Raw genomic sequence first — 17,516 nt, 5'->3', positions numbered from 1 at the left:
ACATTGCATTTAAAGCACCTTAATTGGTGATAGAGAACTAATCATTTTCATTTCACACCTTGAGATTTTATTTCCTGTAATCATGAGAAAATAAAAATAATATTTTGGATTTATATAGCGCTTTCCTTCTTGACTGCTTACTGTACTTTCAAATATACTTCCTATTGAAATAATTAAAGAGCAGTCATTATTACTCCCATTTCACTGGTAAGCTAATTTTTTTTCCATAATAAAGTGAATGTATTACTGTGTAATGAAACCAGAATTGTTTTATTTGGGCAAGATTGTCATTTTATAATATTTTTTAATGAGATTCAGTTTCTTCTTTGCTCAAAATCAACTAATTTCTTCCGGATCACAAATTTGAATACTTAGAGCATTCAACTTTATTATTGGAGTATCTGAACCAAATATAAATCTGAGTAACTGTCTTTTTTTTTTTTTTTTTTTTTTTTTGGTGAGGCAATGAGGGGTAAGTGACTTGCCCAGGGTCACACAGCTAGTTAAGTGTCAAGTGTCTTGAGGCCGGATTTGAATTCAGGTCTTCCTGACTCCAGGGCTGGTGCTCAATCCACTTTGCCACCTAGGTGCCCCTGAGAAACTGTCTTTTTGAAGCAACTGCAGAAGGAGTTAGTTACCCTCTGTGTGTGTTTTAGGTTGTAAAGAAAAAAATAGTTTTGCTGTTGGTTCCACTATCTAACTTTTGAAAAAGGAAACCTAAAGCTTATTTTTCTTTGATGCATAGTAGTAAATTACTTTGTTTTTCATATTTGAAAGGCTGATTATGATGTTTGCATTTCAACTGAAATTTGGCATATTTGACATTCATTATAAATTTAGTCTAGCCACACTAACAAGAAAGAATTTTGGGATGGTATGTTCTTATTGACAGGTCTCACAATTATTTATTCACTTGTCATCAATTCAGAATTCAAAAATTCTCAGAAGCAATGCATAAAAAACTCCAGAGAAAATTCCAAAGTTACCAGTCATAGGTGATTCATTCTTTTGTGCTTAGATATATTCTCCAACTTATTCTCCAAATGAGTCACTTTTTTTTTCCTTTAACATTCTCCCCTGTAGGTAGCAGCAATTAACCCAAGTCATCCACTTGCTCAGATGCCTTTGCCCCCATCAATGAAAAACTGCATTCAGCTAGCAGCATGTGAAGCTAATGAACTACTACCTATGATCCCTGACCTTCCAGCTGACCTTTTCACATCATGCCTTACAACACCTATCAAAATTGCGCTCAGATGGTAAGTGGTGAGACATGCATTCTAGCTTAATGGACTTGTTCACCCAGATGTTTTCACCCTACCATGCTTCTCAGCATTGATCAATCATCTAGCTCTAAGGAGTCTTGCTTGGATTGTATCTTATTCATCAAAGCCACAGAAACGAAAATATTATCTCCTAAATATATATTTTAGATTCAAGCTTGCTACTCATGTTTGCATTAAGTGTAAGAGATTAACTTCCAGAAATTAAGGATACCTGTTTATTCAGCAACCAGTTACATGTATAGTTATATTTTTGATACCACCAAGAATATTCTTAGCCTTGTAGTTTTAGATCATCATAAGAGAACAGGATCACTGATAAATACCAAAGGGGGTTGTTTTGGAATTTGGTTATATGTAAACTTGAAGGCTAACCTGATACACACACACACATATACACACATATGTGTGTATTTGTATGTATTGATTTTACTATGTGCTTCAGGTAGAATACATTTTTTATTTTATTGTTAACAATTATTTTATTGCTATCTTTTTAAAACATCTTTCTTGGAATTTTTCAGAACATTTTACCAACATTTTCTCCTGTAATGGTCTCAAATATCACAGACCTTAACATTCTATAAGTCAATGACAGTTGCTTGTTTCTTGCATTAGAAGCTAGTCTTTTTTTTCCTTTAACCATTGTACTACTTTTTAATAATTAGCCTTCTAACTGTGTGAGGTTTTTAATATTTTTTCCAAGACACCTATGTTCTACTTTTCTTGAGAAAATAAATTAAAAAGAACTTAAATAGTTCTTCTCTTAATTTTTTAATTATTATGAACTTGATAGTCATCAATGTAAAAATTATATTAACTGGGCCTAATCTGTGAACTCCTGGCTGGCTGGCCAATCTATAGGCTATTAGCTGGTTAAACTATAGCTAGCTATTAGCTGCCAGTCTGTAAGGGCCTTTTAAAAATTCCCACAACTGCTTCTCCCAGACTGATAAGCAAATGCCTCTTTCAATTAGAGCACATACCAGGGTTTACTGTGGTGAATAAACTTAAAGATAAGGATAACAAAAGTAAAATATGACCTGATGGCACTTTAACTTTCTCTGTAGCTTCCCCTCTCCTTTCACTGCTCTGCTCCTCTGTCTCTGTAGCATCCTCCTTCATGCTTCCTCCTACTGAGCTGGCTTTCACTACCTACCAACCTCTTTTTCTATGCCTTCACTACATCCTTTCACTCTTTCACTCTTCCTTCACTGTCAGCTGCTCTCCAGCACCCACGCCCCCCCCCCCACCTCTGTTAGCCTTGCCTACTCTCCATAGCCTCCCCTTTTTCAGTCTCCCTCTTCACTTTCCCCCCTTCAGTGCCGCGCCGCCCCCCCCCCCCCCCCAGGTTATATAACCCTTCTTTGTCCTCCTGAATCTCAGGCTGACCTTGCCCACACCCAGCAAGCTAATTTGCTGGTGACCCCAGGGCAGGCAGAGCCTTGCTGACTGGGGCCTGGGCTGGTCTTGGCATGGGAGAGCAGTTTCCTGGGGGAGGGGCAGCCTACTTGGGGTGCCCAAGGCCAATTTCAGCTGCTCACATCAACAAACATGATCCTTTACATATACAAAGAAGTATAGAAAAAGAGGGTCAGTCATTCTATCAAGAAGCATTTGTTAGGGGCAGCTAGGCAGTGCAGTGGATAAAGTATGGGCCCTGGATTCAGTAGGACCTGAGTTCAAATCTGGCTTCAGACACTTGACACTTACTAGCTGTGTGACCCTGGGCAAGTCACTTAACCCTCATTGCCCTGGGGGGGGAGAAGCATTTGTTAAGTACTTAATATTTGGCAGGTCTTGTGAATTCTGAAACATTACAACAGTAAGTCTCTTCCCAAGGAGCTGATATTCTAATGGAGGAGATGTAAATGACTTGGCATATAAGGTTTTATACATATACCCAGAGGTGGTGGAAGGTGATCTGAGAGTAGCAGGGAATAATAATAATAATTAATAATAATAATAATAATAATAATAATAATAATAATAATAATAATAATAATAATAGCTGGCATTAACTAAGGCCTCTTGTAGAAAAAAACGAAATTTCAGCCATGCCCTGAAGGAATCCAGGAACCTAAGAGGTGAAGGTAAGAGGGGAGGGCATTCCAGGTAATGGAGACATTTAAAGAGAAGGTTATTGCAGGTGTTTGAGGAATGAAAGAATAAGAAAACTGGAGGTAGAACATTGCATGTGTGGCTAATGTAGCTGGATCTTAGAATGTATGAAGGGAAGTAAAATTAAAATGTGAGAGGATTGAAAAAGTGGTAAGGAGAGAGTTTACAAAGAGCTTTCAATGATAGAGGAATTTATAGTTGATCTGTTAGGTCTTCAGAAATCATTGGCATTTATTGATTGTAGTAGAGGTATTTTGATCATAGGAAAATCTTTTTTGGGGGAGGGGAGTGGGATGAGGAGGGAGCAGGGCAATGAGGGTTAAGTGACTTACCCAGGGTCACACAGCTAGTAAATGTCAAGTGTCTAAAACCAGATTTGAAATTAGGTCCTCCTGAATCCAGGGCAAGTGCTTTATCCACTGCGCCACCTAGCTGCCCCTATAGGAAAATACTTTTGGCAGCCAAGGAGAGAGGGTGGGTAGGTAAGGGGAAAGATTTGAGCAAGGAAGGACACGGAGAGTGCTATTGCAATAGTCTAGGCAAGAGATGATAAATTTCTTAATTAGGATTGTAGATGCCTGAATAGAGAAAAGAGGCCATGTTATATTTCATTTTAGAAGATCAGTTGGATGAATGAGACAGCTGTATTCACTTTTTTTTTTCCCAGTATACATTAGGTTTTACATGGAAATACTGACACTTGCTTTTTTTGTCTGTCACTGGTTGAACTTCATTTTGCTATCTGCTGGACATTTGAAAAATATTTCATTCACGGTCGGTTTCAGGTTTTTTGAAGCTTATCATTCACTTCCCATCCATGGAACTCACCTAACCAAGTAAATACTTCATTTTAACAAATAAGCATTTTTTTAATACTTAATACTCACAAAGTCTTTTAAAATAGATGATCTTGAGATGTATCTATCATTCTGTATCAAGAATCCATTACTTCTCCAGTAAGAGGCAGGAAGCATGATGCATCCTTAATCTTCTAGAGAAACAATTTCTTATTGCATTGATCAAATTGTTCCTTTAAATGGTGAAGCAAGTTAATTACATTTTCTCCTGATTCTGAAAAGCCCATTTTGTATCAGTTCATATAAGGATTCTCTGAATTCCTTTTGTCTTTTCTTATATCTGAATAATATTAATTTATATTCATATGCTAGAATTTCTTCAGCTTATCCTCAATTGATGGATCAATTTTCTTTCCAGTTCTTTGCAATAAAAAATAATGCTGTTATAAATTTATTTGTACACATGGATCTTTTCCATATGTCTTGGATCTCTTATATTTCATTCAAAGGATATAGAGTTTGGTGACTTTTGGGCTATAATCCCAAATTACTTTTGAGACCTATTGGACAGCTTACACATCTACCCCAGTGTATTAGTTTTCCTTTTCCTAAGAGCAGTAAAATTGGTTTGGTGCATTTTGAAAAACTTATTTTTGGAGAAAAAGGACGTTTATAAGAAGCAATAAGAACTTTTCTTGGGACATTGGTAAGTGACAACAGAGAAAAGACAGAGCTGCTTAATTCTTATATTAATTTTTTTCCCCTCAAATTGAGAATGGAGATACAGAAAGGACTTTGTATTTGCTTATAGACTAACTGGTTGACCATTATTTTGGGGGGGGGGAGAGAACAAAGCAAAAAAAACCAACACCATAATCAACAAAGTGATATCTAAGTTAATTTAAGAGATGGTAAGAAGGAACCTAACCATATTTGTTGTTTGTCACTTGGCCCAAATGTACTACCTCCTTGGGGCCCAATTAACTGGCAGAGTTATTGCTCATCTACTGTCACAGATATTTGAAAAATCTTAGAAAATAGACTGGTGAGGTGTTCTGGTCTGATGTACTGCAGATATTTCTCTTTTTACCCACCACTACTTGTTGATAAACCAATCCCCTATCTCCACAATTTATTCTACATTCCTCTTCTAGTACTTCCATCACTTTCTACTGCCATATACATGTATACATTTATATATTCATCTGTAGTCACTGCAATATACTCACACAAGCCTGTTCATTCATTGTGTTTCCCCCAACCTTACCTGCCACTTTTGAAGCCTACCTCATTGTTATTGCTGTTCTCAGAATGGGATTTCTATAGGATTGGCACTCTCCATTGCAGAAATTTCTTGATAGTTGGAAGGAATAGTGAGGTAGAAAGCAAAAAAGGATTTTAATTTGGATTTTATATGTACCATGTAGCCTTATAATCCCTCATCCCAACTCTGTATTCCATATTCTTGCTGTCAAACCTCTGTATTGCAATTAATTTTTCTTTTATCTCTGCCTATCATCACTGTTTTCTCAATACATATTCTGATAATAACTTTGGGAAAATTGGCTCCTATTGAAGTTTTTGCCTGTTTTCCCAAGTGGCAGAATTTTCACCCGATATCACTACTAGTTGATTCTGCCTTGTTTGGTACCACCTGACACTCTCATTAAACACAAAAATATTCCTGTAGAAGTGTATACAAAATCAATATGGCAAAATTGCATACTTTACAGAATAATTAAACAGTGTCCTACAAGAGGATATTTTTTGATAATAAAATTTTTTCCATTGATAGAAGGTACGTGTTACTGAATGTTATTAGCCTAAGGTAAGCAGTATATTTCATTTTATGTAATCATAATTAAATGTGTACTTCTCTGTGGAATCACCATTTAAAATATGACTTAAGAATGGGAGGAGGAGTAGGGCTTGATTTTAGAATATAGAATTAGTATTTCTGAGAGAGTATTTTTAAGGATGAGATTTTAGAACAGAGTAACTGTGGTAAACATTATTTTTTTTTAAGTGAGGCAGTTGGGGTTAAGTGACTTGCCCAGGGTCACACAGCTAGTAAGTGTTAAGTGTCTGAGGCTCGATTTGAACTCAGGTATTCCTGACTCCAGGGCCGGTGCTCTATCCACTGCACCACCTAGCTACCCCACATGGTAAACATTTTAATGATCAGAAACTTGTATGTTTATCATAAGCAACCAGATTCTAAGCTACAAGCAGATACTATGTTTTAGGCAGTGAATATGCTTAGTGCTTTTAAATGATCTCAGAATCTTCCATTCCCTCAAAATGAAAAGAACAAGGAGAAGCAGGTGGTGGTCATTTTATGAGTAGTGAAGTGTAAAAAAACAGTACTCCTGATTTATGACATGATGAAGGAGCTCTTCTTAAGTCTTGTAGTCACTTGACTAACAAATATGCTTTCATGTTTTGTTTGTGAGTTATCATCTCTTCTGATATATTCATCAAGTGAGGCATAGATGGAAAATTAGTGATCAAAGAATTGTGTGTCTTCCTTGAGTATAACTACATTTTCACTTAAAGAAGATGCTGTTTACTTATGTATGCAAAAATGACAATGAATTATCAATAAATCCATTGTTTAGTAATGAAGCTGTTGATAGAAGATGTAGGCCCTTGGCAACTTAATACTGGGTTCAGTCAATCTCACCCTTCTTAAATGTATGGTTTCAATAACCCTGAACTGAGTGATTATACTACTTTCTTCTTGTGCCTTTCTCACTATATTTCAATATAATACCACAATTCAGAATATATTTTTTCCCTCTAGCTGTTTCCTACTTCTCTGAGCAATACAACACAAAGCTGAATTTATTGTGTGTATATTGTATACAACAGAAAATTACAATTCAGTGGCACTTAATTTACTAGGGTGCTTGTAAAATAGATTGATGCCTATTGCAGCATGCTATATGCATTTCTATTGTCTATTAATGAAAATGATAGCTATTATTTTCCATTGGATAGAGGGTAAGAGGCTTGTTTCCCTCCCATCAATTAAGTGAAAGTACCTGAAGATGCTTAAATGTTAATGACAAAGTATTAATATGTTTTTGTCATAATGGAAAGTTTTCCCTTTATGTTTATCTTATCTAGTAACTGATAGATGGCAAATGCAAGAATGTCCTAGAGGAGAAGTACAATATGATGTGGAGACTTGGTATCATTTTATCTAGCTGTACTACATGTTTTTTTCTTAAGTATCTATTCAAATCCTCTCTGATTTTTCTTTATGTCTCGACTAGGAGACAACAGCAATTACTTTTGGAAATCAATTCTATTTTTTGTTTTTCAAAAATCTTTTATTGGTGCCCTTTTAAGTCACAGTCTTTCAACCTTGATCAATCAGTAATCAAAAGGCCAACTAGACTGAGCTTTCAGTTGTGAGGGAAAAAAAAAGGTGAAAACATTCCATATCCATATCCATAGTGCTTTCTATCATCGATTCCCCCTTTCCATCATTGGGAAGGGTGATGTTTTATTTTTTATTGAGAACATAGGTTCTCCATGATTTTGTTTGTATTTTTTGGTTCCCTAGAATTTTTCTTCTTTTAATTTGCTCTATTACATTCATTGTGTATATTCTCTTGTTTCTACTTATTTTGCTCTGTACCAATTTATAACATTATTTTCATGTTTCCATCAATGCTTTTTATTTTTCATTTCTTAGCTTCATAATAATATTCTATTACATTTACATGGGATTTTTTTTAGCCATTGAACAATTAGTGGATACATTCCTTGTTTTTAGTTATAATACCTAATTGTACATAGGACCTACTTTTCTAATATTGACTCCCTTGTGATATATACCTAGAGTGAACTTAACATTTAAAAAAAAAAAAAAAGAAGAAAAAAAATCTCCAAAAAACTAAGATCTTGGCAATTAGTCTCATCACTTCCTGGTAAATAGAGGAGGGGTGGAAATTGAAGCAGTGTCTGATTTTATATTCTTGGGTTCAAAGATCACTGTAGATAATGACCAGGAAATTAAAAGACACAAGCTCCTTTGAAGGAAAACTATTACAAATCTGGACAGCATACTAACAAGCAGAGACATCACTTTACTAAGGAAGTTTTGTATAGTCAAACCTATTGTTTTTCCAATAGTAATGTTGTAATATAAGGAAAGCCGAGTGCCACACAATCGATGCTTTCATTTTCTGGTGCTGGAGAAGACTTTTGAAAGTTCCTTGGACAGCAAGGAGATTAAATCAATCAATAGTTAAAGAAATTAACTGACTATTCATTGAAAGGACAAATTCTGAAGCTAAATGGCCACATAATGAGATGATGACTCTCTCGAAAAGACTTTGATGCTGGGAAAGTTGAAGTTAAAATAAGAAATGACAGCTGGAGATGAGGTATCAAATAGTAAGGAATATGAGCTTGATCAGACTGTGAGAATTTGTGGAGGACAGAAGGACCTGGTGTGCTATGTTCAGTTGGGTTACAAAGTCTGACAAGACTGAACAGAAAATGTTAGTCTTTGAGGTTCATTTTGCGTCACTGATATTCTTGCCTCCATTCTATCTTCAATAATCCTTCATGCTCCTACGAAATTTATCCTCCCTAATGTACATGTCTGAACACACCTCTCCCTTGCTAAATTTTTTTTTTATGATCTCCTCCACCCCCCAGTTAACTCTGGGACAAAATAGAAAATGTTATGCCCTCTTCTCGTTTTAACTTGTTCTGTATTTACTTTTTCACATTTCCTTGCCTTCCTCATACATAGCACAGCATTGAAACTTTTCAGGTACTCCATTACTTTTTCATTATTATAGCTGTTGTGGTCTTACATCTTAGGTAGACACTTACTGCATAGTTATAAAAAAGGCTTTGTGAAAGCACAATGCTATTTTGGGCAATGTGAGTTACAAACTACTTATCGGGAATATTCACTCTTTTGCAAAGAAATACATGTTTCTGTTTTGTATCAACTATTTATATTATGTACAACATTCCTCATCAAATGAGAGAGTATTTGTAAAGCATTTAATGTGCTATCTTACACATGGCAGGTATTTAATAAATTTGTATTCCATCCATCATGGAACCATTGAGTTAATACTAATAAATATATATATTTTTTACTAATTATTAAATAAATATTGACTAATCAGGGCATACATTTTTAGGGAGTTCTGGTTTTTCTTAATAAAGCTGGAATAGAATGCCTTTTAACATTATTCAGAAGTCAATGCTTTTTACAATATAATGGAAACTTTTTATACTTAAAGTTCTTTTTCATTTATAGATTTATTTCTTGCTTTTTTTTTTTACCTAGTAATTTTCCATAAACTTTCCCCCCCCCCCCCCCTTCACTATACTCAAATTGACAGAAAACTGTCACTGGATCATATTTGTGGAGTCCATTTATTCCAACTCTTTTCTGGATTAGAAAAGATATCATATACTCTATCATTTACTCTATGAGTTTTTGTCTGTTTTGTTTTTGTTGCTCTTTTAGAAGTCTGATATTATTGCAAATGACGATAGGTTGGTTAGTTGTTTTTTATCTTTTCTTCTCCAAGAGGACTATGACATCAGGATGATGTTGTAATTTGCATGGAATTGGAAGGAGGGCTATGCAAGGTCACCAACCTTACTCTCTCCTCCAGAGCCTACTGGGTCCAGTGGTATCAGGATGACTGGAGATGTTTTTAAGGCAACTGGTGTTTTTAAAGCAATTACGTGACTTGCCCAGGGTCACAAAGTTGATGTCTGAGGTGAGCTTTGAACTCAGGTTCAAACTCCAGGGCCACTGCTTTATCCACTGCGCCACCTAGCTGCCCTGGTTTGGTCAATTATGGCTATCCTGAAGGACAATGAGGCCTTGAAGGACTTTCCCATGAGGAACCTTGTATTTTCAGGCAAAGAAACAATGAGACAAGGAAGTAATGAAATTGCTTATACAACTCCTTGTATAATCAATTATAATCAATTATAAATTCTTTTATCCTTTTAAAGATAATCTGCAAACTTCCACTAAACTGCTAAACCTCACTGAATATTTTGTAATTCTGTCATTTGTCTTCCTTTTTCCATATCTTGATTGGTCTCTTAGCTTTACTAATTGTTCCCCAAAATTTTTAGCACCCTCTTCTGGTTTAGTTTGAAATACTCCCTCCATTTCAGCTATAATTGATAAAGAATAACACCTCGCCTTAGATACTTGATCAGTGCCCTCAATCGGCTTTTCTGTCCTCAAGGAGCTTATGTTCTGTCCATTTATTTTATTTTTGTGACACAATGAGGGTTAAGTGAGTTGCCCGCGGTCACATAGCTTGTAAGTGTCAAGGGTCTGAGGCTGGATTTGAACTCAGGTCCTCCTGAATCCAGGGCTGGGACTTTATCCACTTCCCCTCAATAAGCTTTTCATCAAGCAAAAATTGTAAACTTACTTACTCTTTCTGTAGGCAGTGAGAAAAACCCCTTTGGGATAGTTTTAATTGTTAAGAAGTTCTTCCTTACTTTGAGCCTAATTTGACTTCTTTGTTACTTCTACCTATTTCTCCTGCATTAGTTCTGCCCTCTGGGACCCTACAGAGCAATGTCTATTACCAAAAGGCATATTATTCTGCAGGTAAATGAATCTGAAATTCTTTTTTTATGAAAGACTTTGAATTTACTAGCATTAGTGTATGTGCAGGAAAACTTATTTTACAAAATAGGCTTTTATGGGAGACAGTCTGAGTAGAGATCATGTGTAATTTAAACTGGTTGGGAACCTTTAGTTCATGTGAGTTATTAATGTAATTCTGCAAGGATAGGGAAACAGGTTAAAAATATGCACATTCTTCTTATTATTGGTTGGTGCAAGAGGAATAATTGTTGCTCCTATGCTACTTTGATTCTGTCATACACCATTCTGCGAATGATTTCTGTGGTTTGTCACCGATTATAACCTACAAATCAACTAAAATGTCTTTTCCCCTGCTTGTGTCTTGTTGGATTGCTGGGCATTCAGGGTGCGATTACTTAGCTTGGCTTCCCAAGTGATTTGTGTGTATGACTATGTGCATGACTGTCTGTAGAGTCAATAATATTAAGTACACATTGCATCAAAAATAGCTGGTGTGCTGACAACATCAGGTCTAATGGGAATTCACTGTCATCAGGAGAGCAGGGAAGCAGGGTTTTGATGGAGCTACTGAAATATTATTTAGTGGAGGTATTCAGCTTAGGCCATTCGCATCTGTATCCTGCCCACTATGCCAAGGGGCCTTTGGAACATTGGGAAATGGCATTAGAAATCCTTTTGGAAACAGCTGTCTTTTTCACAAAGGAGCCATCTAGTCCTATTACTCTTTAAATTTGAGCAGATGCTAACACAGTGTCCCCAGTACTGGTTTTTAAATAGTGTAAATTAGTTTGGGAAACATCAGTCTCAGGTTTAGTTTTCTTATATCTTGCCTTTTTTTTTTTTTTTTTTTTGCAATTCTCATGATATCTATTCCTTTGCTTTTAGTACTGGATAGGACGCAGTGTCCAGGTTAATAGATAAAATATTATATTTTTTGTCCTTCAGTATAAAATGTCCTGGATATCATATTAATTAAAATGTTTTTACAAGAACAATATTTCATAATAATTGGACCTATTTTAGACTATTTTAATGGTGTGCCTATTGATATTTCTGAGCATGATGACTGTAGAAGAAGAAAGCTTTTGGTTAAAATGAGCAGGGGTGTGTGTGTGTGTGTGTGTGTGTGTGTGTGTGTGTGTGTGTGTGTGTGTGTGTGTGTTTTCACATACTGTTGGGTTGTTTTGGTGTGTTTTTAAAAAAAATTCCATCCTTTCATCTGGATCAATTCCCTGCTTCAGACAACTCTAAAAAAAGAGTTGGATACATGATCCTAGATAAGGCAACAATAAATATTGATAAATTACCGAAGGACAAATGGGGAAGCTACTTTATGTTAAAGGCACTGTATTTAATAATATTAAACATTTCTATACCAAGTGTCTTAGAAGTTTTTTTTTTAAAGTGTGTATCCATCAGAAAGTGATTACAATCATAATAAGAGATATTTATATTACCTTCTTAGAGCTGGATAAATTTAACAATAAGATGCATATTAAGAAAAATATAAAACTGAATGAATTGTTGGATAAACTTAATTTGGCCTATTTTTGAATGAAACAAAAACTTCTTAACATCTCAGTAGCTTTATATAAATTGATCATGTCCCTGGAAAGAAAGGAATTAGGAACATAGAAAGGTCTTGATACGAAAGGGACTTTTTATTAATATGATGAAAATCATATAACTGAAACCAATGGAAACCTTTGCTAAATAAACAAGAGCAAAGCAAGAATTTTCCTGCCCTCCATTATTCTACATAGTTTCCAAATTTATATACATGTATATATGTATGTGTGTATGTACATATATGATTTTAGCCATAAGACAGAATAAGATGAAATATGTACACATAGACAAAGATTACTAGTTTTCAAGTAATTTGATGCTGTCCTTACAGAACTTCAGAACATGAGTCAAGACAATCAATAAATTTAGCAAAATAGTAGTGTTATCAGTTTTTCTCTGTACTACTAACAGCCTAGGAAGAAATGTTTTTTTTAAAAAATCCATTCAAAATGACTACAAAATGTATTAAGACATTAACTTACCAAGACACATGTAAGATTTAGATGAATACAGGTACTAAATACTATTAATAGAATTAAAAAGAAAGACTTAATAATTGGCAAGATTATCACTGCTCAAGATTGGATTGTGCCAATATAATAAAAAATGATAGGGTGGCGCAGTGGATAGAGCACCGGTCCTGGAGTCAGGAGTACCTGGGTTCAAATCCGGCCTCAGACGCTTAACACTTACTAGCTGTGTGACCCTGGGCAAATCACTTAACCCCAATTGCCTCACTAAAATAAAAAAAAATTTTAAATTAATAAAAATAAAATGATAATGCTACCTAAAATTAATCCATATACTTGCTTCTACACTAATAGAGGGGAAGCAAGCAATCCTAAGTAAAGCATACAGCAACTTGAGGGAGGGAGTGATGGGCTGCCAGATGAGGAAGTAAAACTATTTATATTACCTTGACTATCACTTTCCCTTAGTTCCCAGTGTAGATCACCCAGAACTTTGAACCTAAGAGCCCTTAGAATATCAGTGACCCCCAACAACCATCCCTACTTCCAGGCCCTCAACAGCCATCATTGAAAGGAGCAATCCCTGTGGAAAAGAAGCCTAACTTCCATGGCATCATGAACACAAAACATTGGCCAATTCCCAGTGTGGAAAGTGGAACATGATCTTAGAAGCCCCAGGAACAACAGTGGCCACAAACTCCCAGTCCAGGCCCTCTTTCTATCATCCAGGGAAGCAATTCCTGTGGAGAAGGGGCCAACCATTCTCCCCAACTGCCATTCATAGGCATAGGCAGGCTAGTCAAGCTGAAGCAGCAAGGCATCCTCAGTAAGAGAGAAGGCCACATGTGCCAAGTGATCATTGCCATCACCTTGACCATCTCCCAATAGACACCTATGAGACATCTTCAGGTGATTTACCCAAGATCCCTGGGGCTATGTGTTCTTCTCCATCAAATCTACTAACCTTGCTTCTAGTGTGGCCCGCCAGAGTCATCTTTAAGGGAAGTAATTTCTATGGAGAAAGAGTCCATCTTCCTTACCACCATCAGTATCAAGTACTGACCAACTGCCACTGATAGGCAGGTAATTCCAAAAGCCTAGAGAATGCTAGTGCTCTTTAGACACGTCCAGCTTCTATCCTAGTTCCTGGATCTACTTTACTGCTTGCACCCTGAGAACCATTGGGATCTTTCTTTCAGACTTGCATCTGAACCAGCCTGTTTATTTTGTCCCCCCCTTTAGAAGGTCAGCCTCTTTTGAGTAGAGATTGGTTTTTTTTTTCTTTTTGTATCCTTACCACTTTGAACAGGAATTTGCACAATAATAAGCCCTTAATAAAGGATTTTTAATTGATTCTTTTTTTTCTAACTATGGAGAGGTTTAATAATAGGACAAAACAGTATTATCAGACTTCATTTAGAAGAAAAACAGGTTTAAAAGTTTATGTCATGGGGGCAGCTAGGTGGTGCAATGGATAAAGCACCTGCCCTGGATTCAGGGCCTGAGTTAAAATTCGGCCTCTTGACACTTACTAGCTGTGTGACACCAGGCAAGTGACTTAACCTTCATTGCCTTGAAAAAAAAAAGTTTATGTTATATCAATAAACAATTAATTAGTTCCTAATGTTGGTGGAACTGTGAACTGATCCAACCATTCTGGAGAGCAATTTGCAATTATGCCCAAAGAGCTATGGGACTGTTCATACCCTTTGACCTAGTGGTACCACTGCTAGGTCTGTAACCCAAAGAGATCATAGAAGAAGGAAAAGGACCCACATGTACAAAAATATTTATAGCAGCTCTCTTTGTGGTGGCAAAGAATTGGAAATCAAGGGAATGCCCATCAACTGGGGTATGGCTAAACAAGTTGTGATATATGAATGTAATGGAATATTATTGTGTTGTAAGAAATGATGAGCAGGAGGAGTTCAGAGAAATCTGGAAGGACTTACATGAACCAATGCTGACTGAGAGGAGCAGAACCAGGAGAACATTGTACAGCGACATTGAGTGATTAACAGTGGTGATATACTTGGCTCTTCTCTTGGTTAATTCGATTAACAAAAAGAAAGAAGAAAACCAGATCACCAGTATCAAAAATGAAAAGGGTGATGTTACCACCAATGAAGTGGAAATTAAATCAATAATTAGGAATTATTTTGCCCAACTGTATGCCAATAAATTTGACAATCTAAATGAAATGCATGAATATTTACAAAAATACAAACTGCCCAGGTTAACTGAAGAGGAAATAAAATCCTTAAATAAACCCATATTAGAAAAAGAAATTGAACAAGCCATAGATGAACTTCCTAAGAAAAATCCCCAGGGCCAGATGGGTTTACGGGTGAATTTTAACAAACATTTAAAGAACAATTAATTCCAATATTATACAAATTATTTGGAAAAATAGGTGAAGAAGGAGTTCTACCAAATTTGTTTTATGACACAAATATGGTGGTGATACCAAAACCAGGCAAAGCAAAAACAGAGAAAGAAAATGATAGACCAATTTCCCTAATGAATATTGATGTTAAAATCTTAAATAAGATATTAGCAAGGAGATTACAGCAAGTAATCACCAGGATAATACACTATGACCAGGTGGGATTTATACCAGGAATGCAGGGCTGGTTAAACGTTAGGAAAACTACTAACATAATCAACCACATCAATAAGAAAAGCAACCAAAATCATGTGATTATCTCAATAGATGCAGAGAAAGCTTTTGAAAAAATACAGCACCCATTCCTAATAAAAACACTAGAGAGTTTAGGAATAGGTGGAACTTTCCTTAAAATAACAAGCAGTATCTACCTAAAGCCATCAGCAAGTATTATATGCAATGGAGATAAATTAGAGGCCTTCCCAATAAGATCAGGGGTGAAACAGGGATGTCCATTATCACCCCTATTATTTAATATTGTACTAGAAATGTCAGCTTTAGCATTCAAAGAAGAAAAAGGAATTAAAGGAATTAGAATAGGTAAGGAGGAAACAAAACTATCACTCTTTGCAGATGATATGATGGTATACTTAAAGAATCCTCGAGAATCAACTCAAAAATTACTTGAAACAATTAACAACTTTAGCAAAGTAGCAGGATATAAAATAAATCCCCATAAATCATCAGCATTTCTATACATGACAAAGTCCAGCAGCAAGAGATAGAAAGAGAAATTCCATTTAAAGTAATGGTAGATAATATAAAATACTTGGGAGTCTACTTGCCAAGCCAAACCCAGGAACTCTACAGACACAACTACCAAACACTCTTCACACAAATCAAATCAGATCTAAATAATTGGAAAGATATCAATTGCTCATGGATAGGCAGAGCTAATATAATAAAAATGACAATACTACCCAAATTAATTTACTTATTCAGTGCCATACCAATCAGACTACCTAAATACTATTTTTATAAAGCTCGATAAAATAATAACATTCATCTGGAAAAAACAAATAATCAAGAATATCTAGGGAAATAATGAAAAAAAATTCACAAGAAGGTGGGTTAGCGGTACCAAACCTGGAGCTTTACTATAAAATGGCAGTCATCAAAACTATCTGGTACTGGCTAAGAAATAGAGTGGAGGATCAATGGAATAGGTTAGGCATAGGTAATGCAGTAGTAAATGACACTAGACTTTATGTGATGACCTTTTGGGAAGATGTGGACAAAGAGTCACATAAAATGTGCAAGCATGTAGAGATTATGGCCTGAATTTCTGGTGGAAATATACATATCTACAAGTCTACTGACTGGAATAATTTAAGATCATTTACTATTCCTTGACAGTTGTTAAGAGATACCCTATTCAGAACCTTACAACTATTGTCACATAAGACAACATAGGAATGTCCACTTACCAAGGAGATCTTCCATTACTTAAGATATATCAAGACCCAAATGCAATGTCCTCTAGATGTCCTTTACATGCTCCTGGCTGAAGATGTTATACTGATTGCATCAAATTTTCAAATAATACAGGGTCTGTCAGTGAAATCCATGAAGACTTTAAAAAAAATCAACTTAATCATACAGAAAAATGCCTGTTGTCCAAACATGCTATGTAGTTGGTTAGCTAGTCCACTAATCAAGCAATAAAGAAGACTGATTACATATCCAGGAGAGGCACTGCAGATGAACACTGAAAATTGAATAGGAAAAAGAGAGCAACTGAATTGCATTTGAAAAATTGTGCAGTGCTTTTAATGATGCCAAGCTGTTCCCTGGCACAAAGCCATCCTTTTAAAGCAAATGTTCTCTGAGAACTGGTGCATAATTGTGAACTATGGAGCACTATAGCTTCCAAGGAATCCAAGTTACACTTAACCAAAGGAACATAGATAGAAAGTCTCATGGGTGGTGTCAATAGGCTACCACATACTTCTGCGGTTGACATGCATAAGAAGTAAAAAGGATATGAGATAAAATATGATCAGAAAATGATGGTTACTGGCTTTGTGCTGAGACAATCAAACCCACAAAATGCACATAGATTTAGAGGAAGACCTCTAGCACAGTAATTTCTCTATGGAAAACCCTAAGCAAGAAGGAAAAGTTTAGATATGTTGAATTCTCTCCTAATGGAAAGATTACCTGGATTAATAAAATCATAGCTCTATCAACAAATTGAAGAAATGACGT

At 35.8% G+C, this 17,516-nt stretch overlaps 1 protein-coding gene across 3 annotated transcripts in view; it reads left to right on the top strand.

The window, feature by feature from the left end:
* The window catches only part of RPTOR (regulatory associated protein of MTOR complex 1), a 505,620-nt gene that overhangs the window by 202,954 nt on the left and 285,150 nt on the right, over positions 1-17,516 (top strand). For all 3 annotated transcript variants that reach the window (XM_044002818.1, XM_044002819.1, XM_044002817.1), the window contains exon 6: positions 1,084-1,259. In XM_044002818.1, the coding sequence (XP_043858753.1) occupies positions 1,084-1,259 (176 nt within the window). The remainder of the gene's footprint in view (positions 1-1,083; positions 1,260-17,516) is intronic.

Source organism: Dromiciops gliroides, chromosome 4, assembly GCF_019393635.1.
Source record: "Dromiciops gliroides isolate mDroGli1 chromosome 4, mDroGli1.pri, whole genome shotgun sequence".
NCBI lineage: Eukaryota > Metazoa > Chordata > Mammalia > Microbiotheria > Microbiotheriidae > Dromiciops > Dromiciops gliroides.
Note: the sequence above shows the minus strand (reverse complement) of the source record. Positions and strands in the feature narration are given on the sequence as shown.